Below are 19,594 nucleotides of genomic sequence, written 5' to 3' on the forward strand. Positions count from 1 at the left end.
TAAAGTGAGATTCAGAATCAACATGTAAAAATCAATAGCATTTCTTCAAATCAGCAATAATCAGAAAATATGGTACAAAATTGGTAGAAGATATGGTACAAAAAACCAAAAATTTTTGAAGAAATGAAAAAGAAAACTATACAATAACCAGGAAAAATATGCAAGATCAGTGTTAAGAAAACTATAAAGTTTTACTAAAGATCTAAAAGATCTAAATAACTTATAAATTTCATATGATCATAAACCAAATCCAAATGAAATTTTTCAGAAATTCTGGGAAGAGTTTTTAAAAATCATCTAGAAAAAAAAAACCAAAATAGTACAGAAATTGTTGAGAAACTTCATGCTAGAAATGAGATAATATAAAACTATAATAATTAAAAGTTTAGGGACACATGGGTGACTCAGTGGGTTAAAGCCTCTGCCTTCAGCTCAGGTCATGATCTCAGGCGCCTGGAATCAAACCCTGCATCGGGCTCTCTGCTCAGCGGGGAGCCTGCTTCCCCCTCTCTCTGCCTGCCTCTCTGCCTACTTGTGACCTTTCTCTCTGTCAAATGAATAAATAAAATCTTTTAAAAAAATAAAAATAAATAAAATTTTAAAAAAGTGTAGAGACATACAGGGAAATAAAAATCAAAACCACAATGAGATAGATGTCACATCCCACCTGTCAGAATGGCCAAAATAAAAAACTCAAGAAACAAGCATTGGTAAGGATGTGGAATAAAAGGAACACTTGTGCACTATTGGCAGGAATACAAGCTGGGACAGCCACTCTGGAAAGCAGCATGGAGGTTCCTCAAAAAATTAAAACTAGAACTACCCCGTGATTCAGTAATCACACTACAGGGTATTTAACTTAAGAATGCAAAAACACTAATTTGAAGAGGTACATGCACCCTATGTTTATTGCAGCATTATTTGCAGTATCCAAATTGTGGAAGCAACCAAAGTATCCATCAATAGATGAATGTATAAAAAAGATGTATATAGATACATATACACACACGCCTGCCGACTATTATTCAGCCATAAAAAAGAATGAAATCTAGGCACACCTAGGTGGCTCAGTAGTTTAACCTCTGCCTTTGGCTCAGGTCATGATTCAGGGTCCTGGGATGGAGCTCTGCATCAGGCTCCCTGCTCAGCAGAAACCCTGCTTCTCCTTCTCCCACTCCCGCTGCTTGTGTTCCTTCTCTTGCTGTGTCTCTCTCTGTCAAATAAATAAAATCTTAAAAAAAAAAAAATCTTGCCATTTGCTAGATGGCAACATGGATAGAGCTAGAGAGTATAATGCTAAGCAAAATAAACCAATCAAAGAAAGACAAATACCATCTGATTTCATTCACGTGTGGCATTTAAAAAACAAAACAAATGAACAAAGTGTGGGGGAGAGACCAAAAACCAGACCTTAACTATAGAGAACAAACTGATGGTTACCAGAGGGGATATGGTTGGAAGATGGGTGGTATAGATGAAGAGGATAAAGAATACACTTATCAGGGACGCCTGGGTGGCTCAGTTGGTTAAGCAGCTGCCTTCGGCTCAGGTCATGATCCCATCGTCCTGGGATCGAGTCCCACATCGGGCTCCTTGCTCAGCAGGGAGCCTGCTTCTCCCTCTGCCTCTGCCTGCCATTCTGTCTGCCTGTGCTCGCTCTCTCCCCCCCCCCTCTGATAAAAATAAATAAAAAACCTTAAAAAAAAAGAATACACTTATCAGAACGCCTGGGTGGCTCAGTGGGTTAAGCCACTTCCTTCGGCTCAGGTCATGATCCCAGGGTTCTGGGATCCAGCCCCACATCAGGCTTCTTGCTCAGCAGGGAGCCTGCCTCTCTCTTCACCTCCGCCTGCCTCTCTGCTGCACTTGTGTGCTTTCTCTCTCTCTCTCTGACAAATAAATAAATAAAATCTTTGGAAAAAAAGAAAAGAATACACTTATCTTGGTGAGTGAGCACTGAGTACTATATGGAATTGCTGAATCACTCTATTGTACACCTGAAACTGACACTGTATGATTATCTACACTGGAATGAAAAAAGTATGTAGATGTATGTACACAACAGAAGTACATTCAGATGTATTAAGAAAAAACATGTACAGTAGTCTTTGTAGTAGAATTCTCTGGATCAGTTTGGAGAGTGGCATCTCTTTTTTTTTTTTTTGAGAGTGGCATCTCTTAACAATATTAAATTATATCAGTGAACATGGGATCTCTCTTTTTTTTTTAGATCTTTAACTTTTTTCAATAGTTTTATAGTTCACAATATAGAGATCTCACAGTTTTGTTTTTTTAAAATAAAATTTTTTAAAAATAACAGACCTCATTTATTCTAATAATTTTTTAGTAGATTTTTCAGATTTTCTCAACATAAGATCATAAGAGCTGTAAATATTGTTTTACTATTCCCTTTCCAATCAGAATGCCTATTATTTCTTTTTCTTGCCTAATTATCCTGGCTGGAATCTTCAGTACAATGTAGCCTGGAAGTAATGAGAACATCCTTGTCTTGTTTCTAATTTTAGGGAGGGAGCATCCAATATTTTACCATTATGTTTAAGTAATCTCTACACCCCAGATGAGGCTTGAAGTCACGATTCCTTATCATAATGCTAACTGGATTTTTCATAGATGTTCTTTATCAGATTGAAGAATTACTCTTCTGTTCCTAGTTTGATGCTAGTCTGTATCAGGAAACAGTATGTCCTTTGTCAAATGCTTTTTCTTTGTCTATTGAGAGATGATCATATGGTTTTTGTTTTATTCTATTGATAAAGATATTACAATAATTGGTTTTCAGCTTTTAAACCAACCTTGCATTCCTGGGATAAACCCCAGTTGGTTGTGGTGTATGATTGTTTTTGTATGTGTTGGATTCCGTTTGCTACTTTTGAGGATTTTAGCATCCACATACTGTATATAAGGGATAATTGGTCTATAGTTTCTTTGTGATGTCTGTCTGATTTTGCTATCAGACTCCTTGGCTCCATAAAATGATTCGGGAAGTGTTCTCTCCTCTTTGATAGTCTTTTTCCCTGGCTATACCCAGCCACTAAGTCCATTACAATCCTGGCTGATTGCTCTGCTGTTCTCAAAATTTGCCCCAGAGTATAAATTGCCCAACAGATCAAACTGATCAAATTCAGGCTCCCTAAAATGGACATCCATTCCCTAGATTAATGTTTGAGATTTATTTTGACTTGAAGCATTCTCCCCTGAGATTAACCTGGTTCTGTTGGACAAACTCACTGGCCTTCTATTTAGCTTATATAAATAATACCAGTACCAGTACCAGTTACCTCCAAGTACCTTTCATCATAACCTTCATTGTTTTCAAAAGCATCTTTAGGCTTAAACTTTCCTACACTATGTAATAATGTAGTCATTTCATTTGAGAAGAGATTAGGAGCTGTTTTACTGCTTGGCTTCTTCCTTCAGGCACAATCTCTGATCCAAGGCTCTGGAGTTGAGGGTGAGAGCAATGGAGTGCTCCTTTTTGAGTGTCCCTTGCTTTAGAAGCTGAGTGCTCAGTTTAGGGTGGGAATAGTGGGGAGTAGTAGCCTTAGGTCTTCTTGGATTGTATTAAAGCCCCTGTATTCTTAGTGGCATGACTCCCAGTGTAGAGCCTCCATCTCAGAATAAGGGGGTTCATCGAGGATTTAACCTCTAGCAGGTAGCTGGGGGCAAGATGAAATGCCAGTCATCTGCTCCTTCTGAGAAGATAGCCCAATAGATTAGGGGGTAGGGAAAGAGAGTGCCCTTACTCTGTGTTCTTGGTTATGTCCGGCTGGTGTGGACTTTTCAAGTCGGTGAGTTGGAAAGAGGCAGGAAAGGAGTGGGTTTCAGTTAAAATATTGCTCTTACCATTGTTCTTACCAGATTTTAGCAGATTTTTTGAATAAATATTTCTTTTGTCATACATAACTCCTTGGAACCATTTCCAGAGACCTTAAAATTTTTTTTTTTTAATTTCATCAGTTTGACTGGGGAGTAGGTCTACAGCACTCCTTACTCTTGAATGCACGGAGTTCCTCCTGTATGGCGATTTTTAACATTCCAAGGCAGCCAATTCCTAATCTCTCCACTCAGTGAAATTTCAGGATTTTTAAACTAATTTTGATACTAACTTGATTATGTTGATTATATTGTAATTGTGTAATTGTGAATTAATTGTAATTGTATCAACAAAAGCATTTTAAGGTATAGTCCAAAGATAAAGAGAAAAGTTTTATTAGATTACTATAGTATTTATTATCCTATCATTATATATTATCAGTTGTTGTCTGTAGTTTTCTTCTAAATACACATATATTTAGGTTAAATTGATCTGAACTGTGTTCTCTTTGTAGGGACACATGGAAGGAGAGGTGTGGGGTTTGGCTACACATCCTTATCTGCCCATCTGTGCTACTGTAAGTGATGATAAAACCTTAAGAATATGGGATCTCTCTCCTAGTCATTGTATGTTGGCTGTCCGGAAACTGAAAAAGGGTAAGAGGCTCTCAGGCTTGAATATAGAATAAGTTGTCACAATTTCCCAACCCTCATAAATGTAAGAAAGCAATAGTAGGTATATAAAAAAGACTTTTAATATTTATTCCATGTATACTTACTCATGATGATATATAAAGAAAATTAATTATACCCAATCTTTGCTTTATGGCACCTCCTCTGATCATACCTATCCTGAGCCAGTTTGCAGTGTTATGTTGGAAAAGAAAAAATACAGGAATGTAGGAAGAAAACAGAAGCTAAATTTTCCACCCTTTATGACTAAGAAAAAAGGGCTTAATTTAAAAAGAGGTAGCAGAATTGAAGGGAGAACATTTTAGGGTGAAACAGAACTGAGCACATTTGTAAGTATCAAATGAAGCTAGCCTGTCCATATAGAGAGGTAAGAGGTGCCATTTTTAGAGCAAAGCAGATATTATTAACCTAGGGCAATTAAGGATGTACAGATAACTTTGAATTTCTTAACTGGTAGGGAATGTTATTTTATAGCATGGAGGCATTGTAGGAGGAGCTCTTGTTGAAAAGTTTGGAAATTGTGACTAAGAAGTGAGAATCAGCAGATGAAGGAAAGGATTGTCAGGCCATAATAAGGGCCAAGTTGAACTTAGGTAACATGAATTTGTAATTTATTTTTATTTCCATCTATTGACTTAAAAGTTAGGGTCTGTTCTCTTTTTTTAGTGTTATTATATTTAATATTTATACTTAACTAAAAATCTAAAATTAATCACAACCTCTAGAATAATTGAACCCCAGTCACTGCCCCTTCTCTTTCTCTGTCTCTCTCTTGAGTTATGGATGTTTCATTCTTTGGTGGGTTTTTCTCCCTGAGAACTAGAAAAGATTACCAAATATTATCTCAGTGGTTCTGTATTGAATTTTCCAAATGAAGGTTTACAGTAAAATCACAAAACCACAGTCATACCTTTGTCTACACAGGAAATCATGGTACCAAATACTCTTTTCTTCACAAGGCTATCGGAAATCCTTATCAGTCAAATTTGAACATACTTGCTTTTAATACCCCTCAGATTTTTTTTTGTTTGTTTTACTTACTTTCTTTTTTTAATTGAAGTATAATTGACATACAGTATATCAGTTTCAGGTATACAGCATAATGATCTAATATTTGTATATATTGTGAAATATATTATAAAATATATTGTGATCATTACAGTAAATCTAATTAACATCCATTGCCATACATAGTTACAAAATGTTTTTGTATGATGAGAACTTTTTTTATCTACTTTATTTTTTTATTTTATTTATTTATTTTTTTGAAGATTTTATTTCTTTGACAGAGAGAAAGATCACAAGTTGGCCGAGAGACAGGCAGAGAGAGGGGGAAGCAAGCTCCCTGCTAAGCAGAGAGCCATATGCAGGGCTCGATTCCAGGACCCTGTGATCATGACCTGAGTCGAATGCAGAGGCTTAACCCACTTAGCCACACAGGTGCCCCAATGATGAGAACTTTTAAGATCTCCTTTTTTAACAACTTTCAAATGCACAATACAGTTTATTAACTATGGTCATCATGATGTACATTATATCCCCATGACTTACTGATTTTATAACTGGACGTTTTACCTTTTGACCCTCTATACCCACTTGGCCCACCTGCCAGTAGCAACCACTAATCTTGTTCTTTGTATCTATAAGCTTGGGGTGTGTGTGTGTGTGTGTGTTTGGTTTTTGTTTTTGTTTTTGTTTTTAGATCCCACATATCAGATGGTATGGTATTTGGCAAATTGTCATTCATCTTTATGACTGAATAATATTCTGTCGTGTGTATGTTTACACACCATTTTCTTTATCCATTTTTACCATCATTGGGCACTTAAGATTGTTTCTGTATCTTGATTATTGTAAATAATGATGCAATAAACATGGGGGTACATACACCTTTTTTTGAATAAGTGTTTTCATTTTCTTCAGATAAGTACCCAGGAGTGGAATTGCTGCATTATGTGGTAGTTCTGTCTTTAATTTTTTTAAAGAATTTTTAAACTGGCAACTGGGTATTATTATTTAAGGCAGTCAGTGTTTACTTAGGTTTATCTATGCTTATACATTTCTTTGTTCCTATTTTCTTCTTGTATCTCAGATATTTTTTCTTTTATCATTTTTTTATCTAAAATACAGTCTTAGGGACACCTGGGTAGCTCAGTGGGTTAAAGCCTCTGCCTTCAGCTCAGGTCATGATCCCAGGGTCTTGGAATTGAGCCCTGCATCAGGCTCCCTGCTCAGTGGGGGCCTGCTTCCCCCCCACCTTCTGCCTGACTCTCTGCCTACTTGTGATCTCTATCAAATAAATAAATAAAATCTTAAGGAAAAAAAAAATACGGTCTTGGAGTTTCTTTAATAAAGACTTCTTTATCTGAACCAGCGGCATTCCAAGTGTTCTGTTGCACCAGCAAAAGTATCACTGACATTGTAATTCATCTTTTTTAAAAAGATTGTTTTATTTTGAGAAAGAGTGCGTGTGCTCATGCACACATAGGGGGAGGGGCAGAGAGAGACAGAGAGAGAATCCTCAAGCAGACTCCCTGCTGAGCACATAGCCCGATATGGGGTTCCATCCCGGGATGCTGAAATCATGACCTGAGCAAAAACCAGGAGTTGGCCACTTTTGACTGAGCTACCCAGGCACCCCTGACATTGCAGTTCTTAAAAAGCAAGCTTATTTTTTTGTTGTTAATGCATAGTTCACACACAATGTTACATTAGTTATGGGTACACAACATAGCAATTCAACTTCTCTATACATTATGCTGTGCTACTGCAATGTACTACCATCTATCACTATACAAGACTATTACAGTAGTATTGACTATATTCCATATGCTTTTATCCCTGTGACTTACTCATTCCATAACTGGAAGCTTGTACTTCCCACTCTCCCTAAAAAGCAAACTGATTTTTATTCGGCTTTATTATTATTGTTTTAAAATTTTTGATAAGATGGTGCTTTGCCACTCTGGGTGAATTATTACCACCTCCCTCTCTGCCTTTGGTATACTATTACTGATTATGTTTTTGTTTTTTGTTTTTTTACTCTTATTCTTTAATGTTGATTTAACTGCTTCTGGAGTTCTGCTTGAGAGTTATTCCCCTCATTTCCTTTGTTCTCTTATTTTATTCTATAGTTCTGTAGTTTCATAACATTATCATGTATGGTGCTTCATTTTTAACTTATTCTGTTGAGGATTTGTTGTGCTTCCTCAATTTGTAGATTTATGTCTTGTATCAGACCTGGAAAAAATTATCTTCCAGTATTATTGGCTGCTCCTAGGAATAGATCTTCATATTAGGTTATGGAGAAAAGACATAATTCTGTGTGTTTGTTTTTAAATATTCTCCTCTTTTATTTTTGTCACCATTGATTCAAAAGGAAAATAGTGAAGGGAACCCTCTTGCACTGTTGGTGGGACTGCAAACTGGTAGATCCACTGTGAAAAGCAGTATGGAGGTTCCTCAGTAGTTAGAACTACTCTGTGATCCAGCAATTGCACTACTAGGTATTTATCCAAAGAATACAAAAACCCTAATTCAATACATACAAAGTTTATAGCAACATTATAAATGATAGCCAAATTATAGTTGAAGTGTCTATCAACTAATTAGTAAATAAAGAATATGTAGTGTATATATATATACATACACACACACACACAATGGAATATTAGTCATAGGAAAAAAGGGATGAAATCTTGCCATTTGCAACAACATGGATGGAGCTAGGTATATTACACTAAGCAAAATAAGGCAGTCGGAAAGATAAATACCATATAATTCCATTTACATGGGGAGTTTAAGAAACAAATGAGCAAAGGGAAATAAAAAGAGAGAGGCAAACCCAGAAACAAGCTCTTAACTATAGAGAACGAACTGATGGAGAATGGAGGATCCAGAATGGAGGTGGGTGGGAGAATGGGTTAAATAGATGATGGGGATTAAGGAGTGCACTTGTTGTGATGAACACAGGAGTTACTATGTAAGTGTTGAATCACCATATTGTACACCTGAAACTAGTATTAGCTTGTTAATTGAAATTTAAATAAAAACCTTAAAAAAAGGAAAGTAGATGGATTTTTCTTAACTTCAAAGAGTTATGTGTGGTTTTATACTAGTTAACTACAAAATTACTGAAGTCCTAATGGTTTAAGTATTATGAAACAGAGTTATCTCCTTCAAACATTTAGTAACCAAATACTGTTTTCTTCAGCAAATAAATATACAACTATTACAATGCTAGGGCTTAACATTTTATAAAATTAGGTCATTATCGGGGCACCTGGATGGCCCAGTTAAGCCTTGATTTCAGCTCAGGGTCCTGGGATTGAGCCCCATGTCAGGCTTCCTGCTGAACATGAAGTCTGCTTGAGGTTGCTCTCCTGACCCCACCCCCTGCTTGCTTACACTCACTCTCTCTCTAAAATACATCTTTAAAAAAAAGTCATTATAGTTAATGTAGATTGTCCTATGAGAATTTTGCCAAACAAATGATTTCATTTTATGGTAACAAGTTATAGAATAACTGGAAGTATAAAAATGTAACATGAACTAATAATGTCTGTAATGTTAATGTCTATAAAGCAAGTATTTTCTAAATATTGCTAACCTTTCACACTTTTCTGTGTAATGATGTATTAGAAGTTTCTGTTAGAAACCTGTACTCCCTGACTTTAGCTTTTAATTATAATCAAACCCCAATTTTTTCCCACCCCTTCCACAACTCTAATAACCACCAATCTATTCTTGGTATCTATGAGCTTGGGTTTTTGTTTTGTTTGAGATTCTGCATATAAAAGAGATGATAGAGTATTTGTCTGTCTCTGTCTGACTTATTTCACTTAGTTGATACCCTGAGGTCCATCCATGTTGTCAGAAATGGCAAGATTTCATTTGTTTTCATGGCTGAATTAAATTCCATTGTATACCATAATTTCTTTGTCCATTCATCCATCAGTGGACATTTAGATTATTACTTATCCTTACTATTGAATATGATGCAGCAATGAACATGGGAATGCATATATCCTTTTAAATTATTGGTTTTATTTTTTTCAGATAAATGCCCAGGAGTGGAATTGCTGCATTATATGGTAGTTCTATTTTTAATTTTTGTGGGAACATCCACGCTGTTTTTTGTACTGACTGCACCAGTTTACATTCCAACAGCAGTGCATGAGGTTTATTTTCCCTACATTCTTGCCAACACTTGTTATTTTTTGTGTTTGATAATAGCCATTCTAATAGATATGAGGTATATCCTACTGTGGTTTTGATTTGCATTTCCCAGATTATTAAAGATATCAGGCATCATTTCATGTACCTGTTGGCCATCTGTGGTCTTCTTTGGACAAATATCTATTCAGATCTTCTGCCCATTTTTAAATTGAATTGTTTGTTTTTTCACTATTGAGTTGTAGGAGTTCCTTATATATTTTGAATAATAGGCCCTAATCAGACAGATGATCTGCAGCTGTTTTCTCCCACTTGATAGGTTGCCTTTTCATTGATTTCCTTTGCTGTCCAGAAACTTTTTAGCTTGGTATAGTCCCACTTGTTGATTTTTGCTTTTGCTGTGTTTGATTTTGGTGTTAGGTTTTTAAAAAATCAGCAAGACCTATGTCAAGAAGCATATCACCGCCCATGTTTTCTTCTAGGAGTCTTATGGTTTCAGGTCTTACTTTTCTTTTAGGTTAACTTTTGTGAATGTAAGATAGTGGTCCAGTTTCATTCTTAGTGCATGTGCCTGTCCAGTTTTCCTAACACCATTTATTGAAGAGACCATCCTTTTTTTTCTCCATTGTATATTCTTGGCTTCTTTGTCTTAAATTATTTGACCTTATATTTCTGGATTTATTTCTGGGCTTTTATTCATTTCCTTTGATCTATGTGTTGTTTCTATGCCAGTATCATACTGTTTTAATTCCTGTAGCTTTATAATACAGTTTAAAATCAGGGATTGTGATGCCTCCAGTTTTGTCCATTCTCAAAAATTGCTTTGGCTACTCAGGGTCTTTTGTGGTTCCATACACACTTTAGGGGTGTTCTATTTCTGTGAAAAATACCATTGGAATTTTTTAAGTAGACTCCATGCCTAGCATGGTGCTTGAACTCACTACCCTGAGGTTGAGAGTTCCATGCTCTAGTAACTGAACCAGCCAGGCATCTCAATATCATTGGAATTTTGATAGGGATTGCATTGAATCTGTGTTTTGCTGTGGGTGATATGGACATTTTAACAATGTTAATTCTTCCAATCTGTGAGCACAGAATATCTCTTCATTTATTTTGTTGTCTTTAATTTCTTTCATTAATGTCTTAATAGGTTTCAATATATAGGTCTTTCACCTCCCTGGTTAAATTTATTCCTAGGTTGTTCTTTTTTTAATACAGTTATAAATGGGATTATTTTCTTAATTTCTTTCTTGTAGTTTGTTATAATTATAAAGAAATACAACAGATTATTGTGTATTGAGTTTGTAGCCTGCAACTTTACTGAATTTTATTCTGACAGTTTTTGAGGGAGTCAGAATTTCCCGTATGTGATGTGTCACCTGCAAATACTGACATTTTACTTTCTAATTTGGATGCCTTTTCTACACATGCATAACACACACACACACACACACACACACACACACCCCACACCCCCACACCCCCTGCTGCCCTTCTCTTGCTGGGAATAAAAGTGGCAAGAGTAGACATCCTGGTATACTGTTCCTGATCTTAATTTTATGTTATTTTTTTTAAGATTTTACTTATTTATTTGACAGACAGAGATCACAAGTAGGCGGGGGGCAGAGTGGGGGAGCAGGCTCCCTGCTGAGCAGACAGCCTGATGTGGGGCTCGATTCCAGGACCCTGAGATCATGACCTGAACTGAAGGCAGAGGCTTAACTCACTGAGCCACCCAGGTGCCCCTTGTTCCTGATCTTAGAGGAAAACACGTCAGCCTTTTAGCATTGAGTATGATGTTAGTTGTGCGCTTGTTATAGGTGGCCTTTATTACATTGAGGTAGCCTCCTTCTATACCCACTTTGTTTAGAGTTTTTATTAGGAACCGATGTTTAATTTTGTCAAAGGCTTTTTCTGCATCTGATGAGATGATCATGCTTTATATCCTTTTTATTTTATTTTATTTTATTTTATTTTATTTTATTTTACTTTTTGAGAGAAAGAGGTTGTGGGGAGGGCAGAAGAAGGGAGAGAATCTTATGCAGTTTGCCATGGGGCTCAATTTCACAACCCTGAGATCATGGCCTGAGCTGAAATCAAGAATTGGTTGGTTAACTGAGCCTCCCAGGCACTGCTGTCATTCATTTTGCAAATGGTAGTGTATCACTTTGACTGATGTGTATATGTTGAATCATCCTTGCATCCTTGGAATAAATCCCACTTGATCATGCTGTATGTTCCTTTTAATGTATTACTGAATTCAGTTTGCTGACACTTTGTGGAGGATTTTTCCATCTGTGATCATCAAAGGTATTAACCTTTAATTTTCTTTTTTGTGGCATCTTGGCTGATTTTGGTTTTAAGGTAATGTTGGCCTTGTGAAATATGTTTGGAAGATTTCTTCCCTCTTCTGTTTTTCAGAACAGTTTGAGAAGGATTGGTATTCTTCTTTAGGTATTTGGTAGAATTCACCAGTGAATCCATCTGCCTTTGAACTTTTATTCATTGGAAGATTTTTGATGACTGACTTAATCTCCTTGCTAGTAACCAGTCTATTCAGATTTTCTGTTTCATCATGATTTAGTTTGGCAGGTTGTATGTTTTTAGGAATTTATTTGCTTCTTCTGTATTGTCAGTTGTTGGCAAATACTTGTTCATAGTAGTCTTTTAGGATCCTTTCCTTGTTTTTTTAAAAATATATGTATATACTTTTATTAATTATTTTTATTAACATATAATATTATTTGCCCTGGGGTACAGATCTGTGAATCATCAGGCTTACATATTTCATAGCACTCACCATAGCACATACCCTCCCCAATGTCCATAGCCCAACCACCCTATCCATACCCCCCACCCCTCAGCAACCCTCAGTTTGTTTTGTGAGATTAAGAGTCACTTATGGTTTGTCTCCCTCCCGATCCCATCTTGTTTCATTTATTCCTTCCCTACCCCCAAATCCCCGACTCTGCCTCTCAATTTCCTCATATCAGAGAGGATCCTTTCTATTCTGTGGTATCGGTTGTAACATTTCTTTCACTTCTGATTTTGAGTCATCTCTTTTTTCTTGGTGAGTCTAGCTGAAGGTTTGTCAATTTTATTTGTCTTCTCAAAGAACCAGCTCTTAGTTTCATTGATTTTTCTATTTTTTTATCTCTATTTCTGTTCAAATCTTTATTTCCTTTTGTTTTTAAAAAAAGATTTTATTTATTTATTTGACAGAAAGAAGGATCACAAGAAAGCAGAGAGGCAGGCAGAGAGAGAGAGAAATGCAGGCTCCCTGCTGAGCAGAGAGCCCATGTGGGTCTCGATCCCAGGACCCTGAGATCACGACCCAAGCTGATGGCAGTGGCTTAACCCACTGAGTCACCCAGGCACCCCCTTTATTTCCTTTCTTCTATTAACTTTGGCCTTCAGTTCTTTTTTTTTTTTTCCTAGTTCCTTCAGGTATAAAGTTAGGTTGTTTAGTTCAGATTTTTTGTTTCTTTGCCTCTTGAGGTAGGCATTTATTACTATGAACTTACCTCTTAGAACTGTTTTACTCTTATAAATTTTGGTAAGTTACATTTCCATTTTTGTTTATCTCAGTATTTTTTTAAATTTATCTTTTTAAGTTTTTCTTTAACCCATTGGTGGTTTAGTAGCATGTCATTTAATCTCTGTGTTTTTGCAAATTTTCCAGTTTTCTTTATGTAATTAATTTCTAGTTTCATACTGTTGTGGTTGGAATAGATGCTTGATATGATTTTAGTCCTCCTAGACTTATTAATACTTGTTCTGTGGCCTAACATTGATTTGTCTTGGAAAATGTTCCATGTGCACTTGAGAAGAATGTATATTCTCTTGTTTTCGGATGGATCTTCTGTAACTATCTATTAAGCCCATCTCGTGTAACATGACATTAAAGGCCAGTGTTTCCTTATTAATTTTCTGTCTAGATGATCCATCCATTGATGTGAATGTGGTATTAAAGGACTCCTACTATCATTATATTGCTCATTATATATTATCCCTTTAGATCTGTTAATATTTGCTTTATATATTTAGGTGTTCTTCTGTTGGGTACATAAATATTAACAAGTGTTATGTTCTTTGTTGCATTCACCCCTTTATCATTATGTGTTGACCTTCTTTGTCTCTTATTACAGTCTTTATTTTAAAGTCTCTTTTGTCTGATAAAAGTATGGTTGCCCAGATCTCTTTTGGTTTCCATTTGCCTACAATGTCTTTTTCATATATGCACTTTTGTCTTGTGTGATTTTATTTCTATAGTGTGGTTTTTGGTTTGCCTCTCTTTATTTCTCCCTGCTTACTTGTTTTTGTTAAATTCCACATGTGAATGAAATCATATGGTATTTTTCTTTCTTTGACTTATTTTACTTAGTATAATACTCTCTAGCTCCATCCATGTCATTGCAAATGGCAAGACTTCATTCTTTTTAGATGGCTGAGTAATTAACAGCTTTCTCTTTCACATCTGCTGTGTAAATTTTTAGGTATTTGATTTTGAGAATTCTCATTTTTAGAAATTTTGTTTTCAGATTACCTTAGATTTTTTCATACCATATCATTCCTTGTTAATGTTTTAGCTTTTCTCTCTTATGTCTTTTATCTTTACCTATCAGATAAAGAATATAAAATCCAATTATTTGATACCCTTTAGGATCTGATTATGCTGTATTTTTCTTTCTGGTGTTTAGGGGTTGTTTTCCTGCTGACTCCCTTCTAGTGTACCATTTTCTTTTGTGCTTGAAAATGTGGATTGTAAGTTTATGTTTAATTGGGCTTTCTTTACCTGTAGGGATTTTCTGAGGTCTTACTGGATTAGGATGGGCTCTATATTAAATGACTGGTATGTGTTCTTATAAGAAGGCTATGTGAAGACACAGAAACACAGATACAAGGGGAGAATGTGATGTAATAACAGGCAGAAATTGAGCTGATGCATCTACAAGTCAATGAGCATAGAGAGTTGATGGCAAACTCCAGAAAGCCAGGGAGAGGCAAGGAAGGATTCCTTCCTAGAACTTTCAGAAGGAGCATACTCCTGTCAACACCTTGATTTCAGACTTTAGCTTCCAAAACTGAGAGAAGAGATTTCTTTTGTTTTGTTTTAAGCCACCCAGTTTGTGGTAATTTGTAATGGCAAAACTCTAGGAAGCCAATCCAGTGTTCACATTCACTTGTAGAAAAAGTCTTTGGACTAGAGTAAGAATTATTCACACAGTTGAAACTTTGCTTAGTTGACTGTAATCTCCTTAAAGCTTGAGAGAATTGGGAAAATAATATAACTCTAGATAACTTAAGATGCTAACAATGTAGTTATCAGATTATTTTAAAATTTGAAAATAATGTCTTACATCTTCAGTACTGGCATTTTGGAACTTAAAAGTAACCTAGATTCCAGAAGAAGAAGAAAGAGAGAGGGGAGCAGAAGGTATACTAGAGAGAATTATTGGAGAGAATTTCCCCAATATGGAAAAGGGAACAAGCATCAAAATCCAGGAGGTGCAAGAACCCCGCTCAAAATCAATAAGAATAGGTCCACACCCCGTCACCTAATAGTAAAATTTACAAGTCTTAGTGACAAAGAAAATCCTGAAAGCAGCCCGGGAAAATAAGTCTGTAACATACAATGGTAAAAATATTAGATTTGCAGCAGACTTATCCACAGAGACCTGGCAGGCCAGAAAGAGCTGGCATGATATATTCAGAGCACTAAACGAGAAAAACATGCAACCAAGAATACTATATCCAGCTAGGCTATCATTGAAAATAGAAGGAGAGATTAAAAGCTTCCAGGACAAACAAAAACTGAAAGAATTTGCAAACACCAAACTAGCTCTACAGGAAATATTGAAAGGGGTCCTCTAAGCAAAGAGAGAGCTTAAAAGTAGTAGATCAGAAAGGAACAGAGACTATATACAGTAATAGTCACCTTACAAGCAATACAATGGCACTAAATTCATATCTCTCAATAGTTACCCTGAATGTTAATAGGCTAAATGCCCCAATCAAAAGACACAGGGTATCAGAATGGATAAAAAAAAACAAAACCCATCTATATGTTGCCTACAAGAAACTCATTTTTTTTTTAATTTATTTATCAGAGGGGTGGGGGGAGAGCGAGCACAGGCAGACAGAATGGCAGGCAGAGGCAGAGGGAGAAGCAGGCTCCCTGCTGAGCAAGGAGCCCGATGTGGGACTCGATCCCAGGACGCTGGGATCATGACCCGAGCCGAAGGCAGCTGCTCAACCAACTGAGCCACCCAGGCGTCCCAAGAAACTAATTTTAAACCTGAAGACACCTCCAGATTTAAAGTGAGGGGGTGGAAAAGAATTTACCATGCTAATGGACATCAGAAGAAAGTAGGTGTGGCAATCCTTATATCAGATCAATTAGATTTTAAGCCGAAGACTATAATAAGAGAAGAGGAAGGACAACTATATCATATTCAAAGGATCTGTCCAACAAGAAGATCTAACAATTTTAAATATCTATGCCCCCAACGTGGGAACAGCCAACTATGTAAACCAATTAATAACAAAATCAAAGGAATACATTGACAATAACACAATAATAGTAGGGGACTTTAACACTCCCCTCACTGAAATGGACAGATCATCCAAGCAAAAGATCAACAAGCAAATAAAGGCCTTAAATGACACACTGGACCAGATGGACATCACAGATATATTCGGAACATTTCATCCCAAAGCAACAGAATACACATTCCTCTCTAGAGCACATGGAACATTCTCCAGAAAAGATCACATCCTCGGTCCTAAATTAGGTCTCATCCGGTATGAAAAGATTGGGATCATTCCCTGCATATTTTCAGACCACAGTGCTCTGAAGCTAGAACTCAATCACAAGAGGAAATTTGGAAAGAACCCAAATACATGGAGTCTAAACAGCATCCTTCTAAAGAATGAATGGGTCAACCAGGAAATTAAAGAAGAATTGAAAAAATTCATGGAAACAAATGATAAAACACCATGCTTCAAAATCTGTGGGACACAACAAAGGCAGTTCTGAGAGGAAAGTATATAGCGGTACAAGCCTTTCTCAAGAAACAAAGGTCTCAGGTACACAACCTAACCCTACACCTAAAGGAGCTGGAGAAAGCACAAGAAAGAATCCCTAAACCCAGCAGGAGAAGAGAAATCATAAAGATCAGAGCAGAAATCAATGAAATAGAAACCAAAAAAACAATAGAACAAATCAACAAAACTAGGAGCTGGTTCTTTGAAAGAATTAATAAGATTGATAAACCCCTGGCCAGACTTATCAAAAAGAAAAGAGAAAGGACCCAAATAAATAAAATCATGAATGAAGAGGAGAGATCACAACTAACACCAAAGAAATACAGACAATTATAAAAACATACTATGAGCAACTATATGCCAACAAATTTGACAATCTGGAAGAAATGGATGCATTCCTAGAAACATATAAACTACCACAACTGAACCAGGAAGAAATAGAAAGCCTGAACAGACCCATAACCAGTAAGGAGATTGAAACAGTCATCAAAAATCTCCAAACAAACAAAATCCCAGGGCCAGACGGCTTCCAGGGATTTAAAGAATCGGAAAGAACATTTAAAGAAGAATTAATTCCTATTCCCTTGAAACTGTTCCAAAAAATAGAAATGGAAGGAAAACTTCCAAACTCATTTTATGAGGCCAGCATCACCTTGATCTCAAAACCAGACAAGGATCCCATCAAAAAAGAGAACTACAGACCAATATCCTTGATGAACACAGATGTGAAAATTCTCACCAAAATACTAGCCAGTAGGATTCAACAGTACATTAAAAGGATTATTCACCATGACCAAGTGGGATTTATTCCAGGGCTGCAAGGTTGGTTCAACATCGGCAAATCAATCAATGTGATACAACACATCAGTAAAAGAAAGAACAACAACGATATGATACTCTCAATAGATGCTGAAAAAGCATTTGACAAAGTACAGCATCCCTTCCTGATCAAAACTCTTCAAAGTATAGGGATAGAGGGCACATACCTCAGTATTATCAAAACCATCTATGAAAAACCCACTGCAAATATCATTCTCAATGGAGAAAAACTGAAAGCTTTTCCGCTAAGGTCAGGAACACAGCAGGGATGTCCATTATCACCACTGCTATTTAACATAGTACTAGAAGTCCTAGCCTCAGCAATCAGACAACAAAAGGAAATTAAAAGCAACCAAATTGGCAAAGAAGAAGTCAAACTATCACTCTTCACAGATGATATGATACTACATGTGGAAAACCCAAAAGATTCCACTCCAAAACTGCTAGAACTTGTACAGAAATTCAGTAAAGTGTCAGGATATAAAATCTGCTGCCAATCTCTTGGTCAACTCTGGGTCCTCCCCTTACGCACCTCACAGTAGTTTTTGATGTAATGCATTCTTTTCTGAAATGCATTCTTCACTTGGCTCTGAAACCCATGCATGTCTTTTCCCCCCTCTACTTTATTAACTTCTTTTTTTTTCCTTCCCTTAACTGACTCTCCCTTTTCTTCCTGCTCTCTACATATAGAAATGCTACTAGGTTTGCCCTGGCCTTTCCTGTTTCATTTGTTCACTTACACTTTGTGTGATTATATCGGTTTTCATACAGTTAGAAGACAGGTTATACAGCTACTAGCCCTAGTTAGCTGAGGGAGAATGAACAAAGAAAGAATTTAAAGGAGATGCAGACATGTTTGGAAAGACTGTGAGTCCCATCCTAACACTCCGTCTGTCAGTGGTGAAGAAGCTTGCCGAAGAGTGTAGGTCTCAGTGGAACAGAGAAAGAGTGGTCAGTGGTGAAGGAAAAGCTTGCCAGAGGGTGCAGGCCAGAGCTGGTGGTGAGACCATTGCTTGGAGAAGCGCTTAACCCAGAGAAAATGCTGTTTTACAGTGAGAGCTGCTGTTATCTTAGCAGGGCATCTCACTAGAGGCTGAAAATCACAGCTGAATCATTAGGACCCTTACTGTGATGGTGGGGGATCTCGCTAGGGTACTCTGAGTACTGCCCCCACTGGGGAATGCTCCAGGCTCCCCACAAATCAGTGCTCTGGCTCAGTAGGTAAAATCTAACTCTGTAAAGAGTTTCTTTCTCCTGCTTTGAACTTGTAGTGTCTTTCTAGCACTCTATTGGCAAAGCCTTGTATCAGTTAGCTGGCAAAAGGCAAAAAGCCTTCTACAGGGCTGTAAGAATAGTAAATTTAGAACTAAAAGGCAATAAAGTAATAACTGGCACAGACTACCCCTTTGTGTAATTAGCATCCATATGTATCTTTTTACAAATACTTGAACTTTTTTATAACTTCAGAATTAACGTACTGAGCTCTTCTGATTTAGTTTTATTTCCCAAGAGCAGGGAGAATTCCTTTATCAGAGGACATAATGCTTTCTCTGAACTGGAAGGTGAGACTGCCACCTGGTCATGTTGGGCTCTGTATGCCAGTGAAACAACAAGCAGAGTAAAGGGCTCTTACTCTCTGGCTGGAGTGATTGATCCCAACTGCAGAGAGGCAACTGAGTTATTCCTATACACTAAGGGCAAAGGGGACTGTATCCAGAGGGATTCACTGGGATGTTTCATGGTCTATCATGACCAATGGTAAAACTTAATGGAACAGCAACCAGGAAAAAAAAAAAAAGGCAGAGATCCTGAGATTTCACATCATTTGGTAATGAAGGTTTGGGTTACCCCATAACCCAAATAACTCCTACCACTTGAGGTTCTGGCTAAGGACCAGAAACTTTATTTTTGGTTTTGGTTACCCCATAACCCAAATAACTCCCAACCACTTGATGTTCTGGCTAAGGACCAGAAACTTTATTTATGTTCTACCCCCCAATTTTTTTTTTTTTAAGATTTTATTTAT

At 36.7% G+C, this 19,594-nt stretch overlaps 1 protein-coding gene across 7 annotated transcripts in view; it reads left to right on the forward strand.

The window, feature by feature from the left end:
• The window catches only part of EML5 (EMAP like 5), a 177,668-nt gene that overhangs the window by 101,161 nt on the left and 56,913 nt on the right, over positions 1 to 19,594 (forward strand). For all 7 annotated transcript variants that reach the window (XM_004739095.3, XM_004739097.3, XM_045071498.1 and 4 more), the window contains one exon: positions 4,350 to 4,491. In XM_004739095.3, the coding sequence (XP_004739152.1) occupies positions 4,350 to 4,491 (142 nt within the window). The remainder of the gene's footprint in view (positions 1 to 4,349; positions 4,492 to 19,594) is intronic.

This window comes from Mustela putorius, unplaced genomic scaffold, assembly GCF_011764305.1.
Source record: "Mustela putorius furo isolate JIRA1106 unplaced genomic scaffold, ASM1176430v1.1 tig00000129_pilon_pilon_pilon, whole genome shotgun sequence".
In the NCBI taxonomy this organism is placed as follows: Eukaryota; Metazoa; Chordata; class Mammalia; order Carnivora; family Mustelidae; genus Mustela; species Mustela putorius.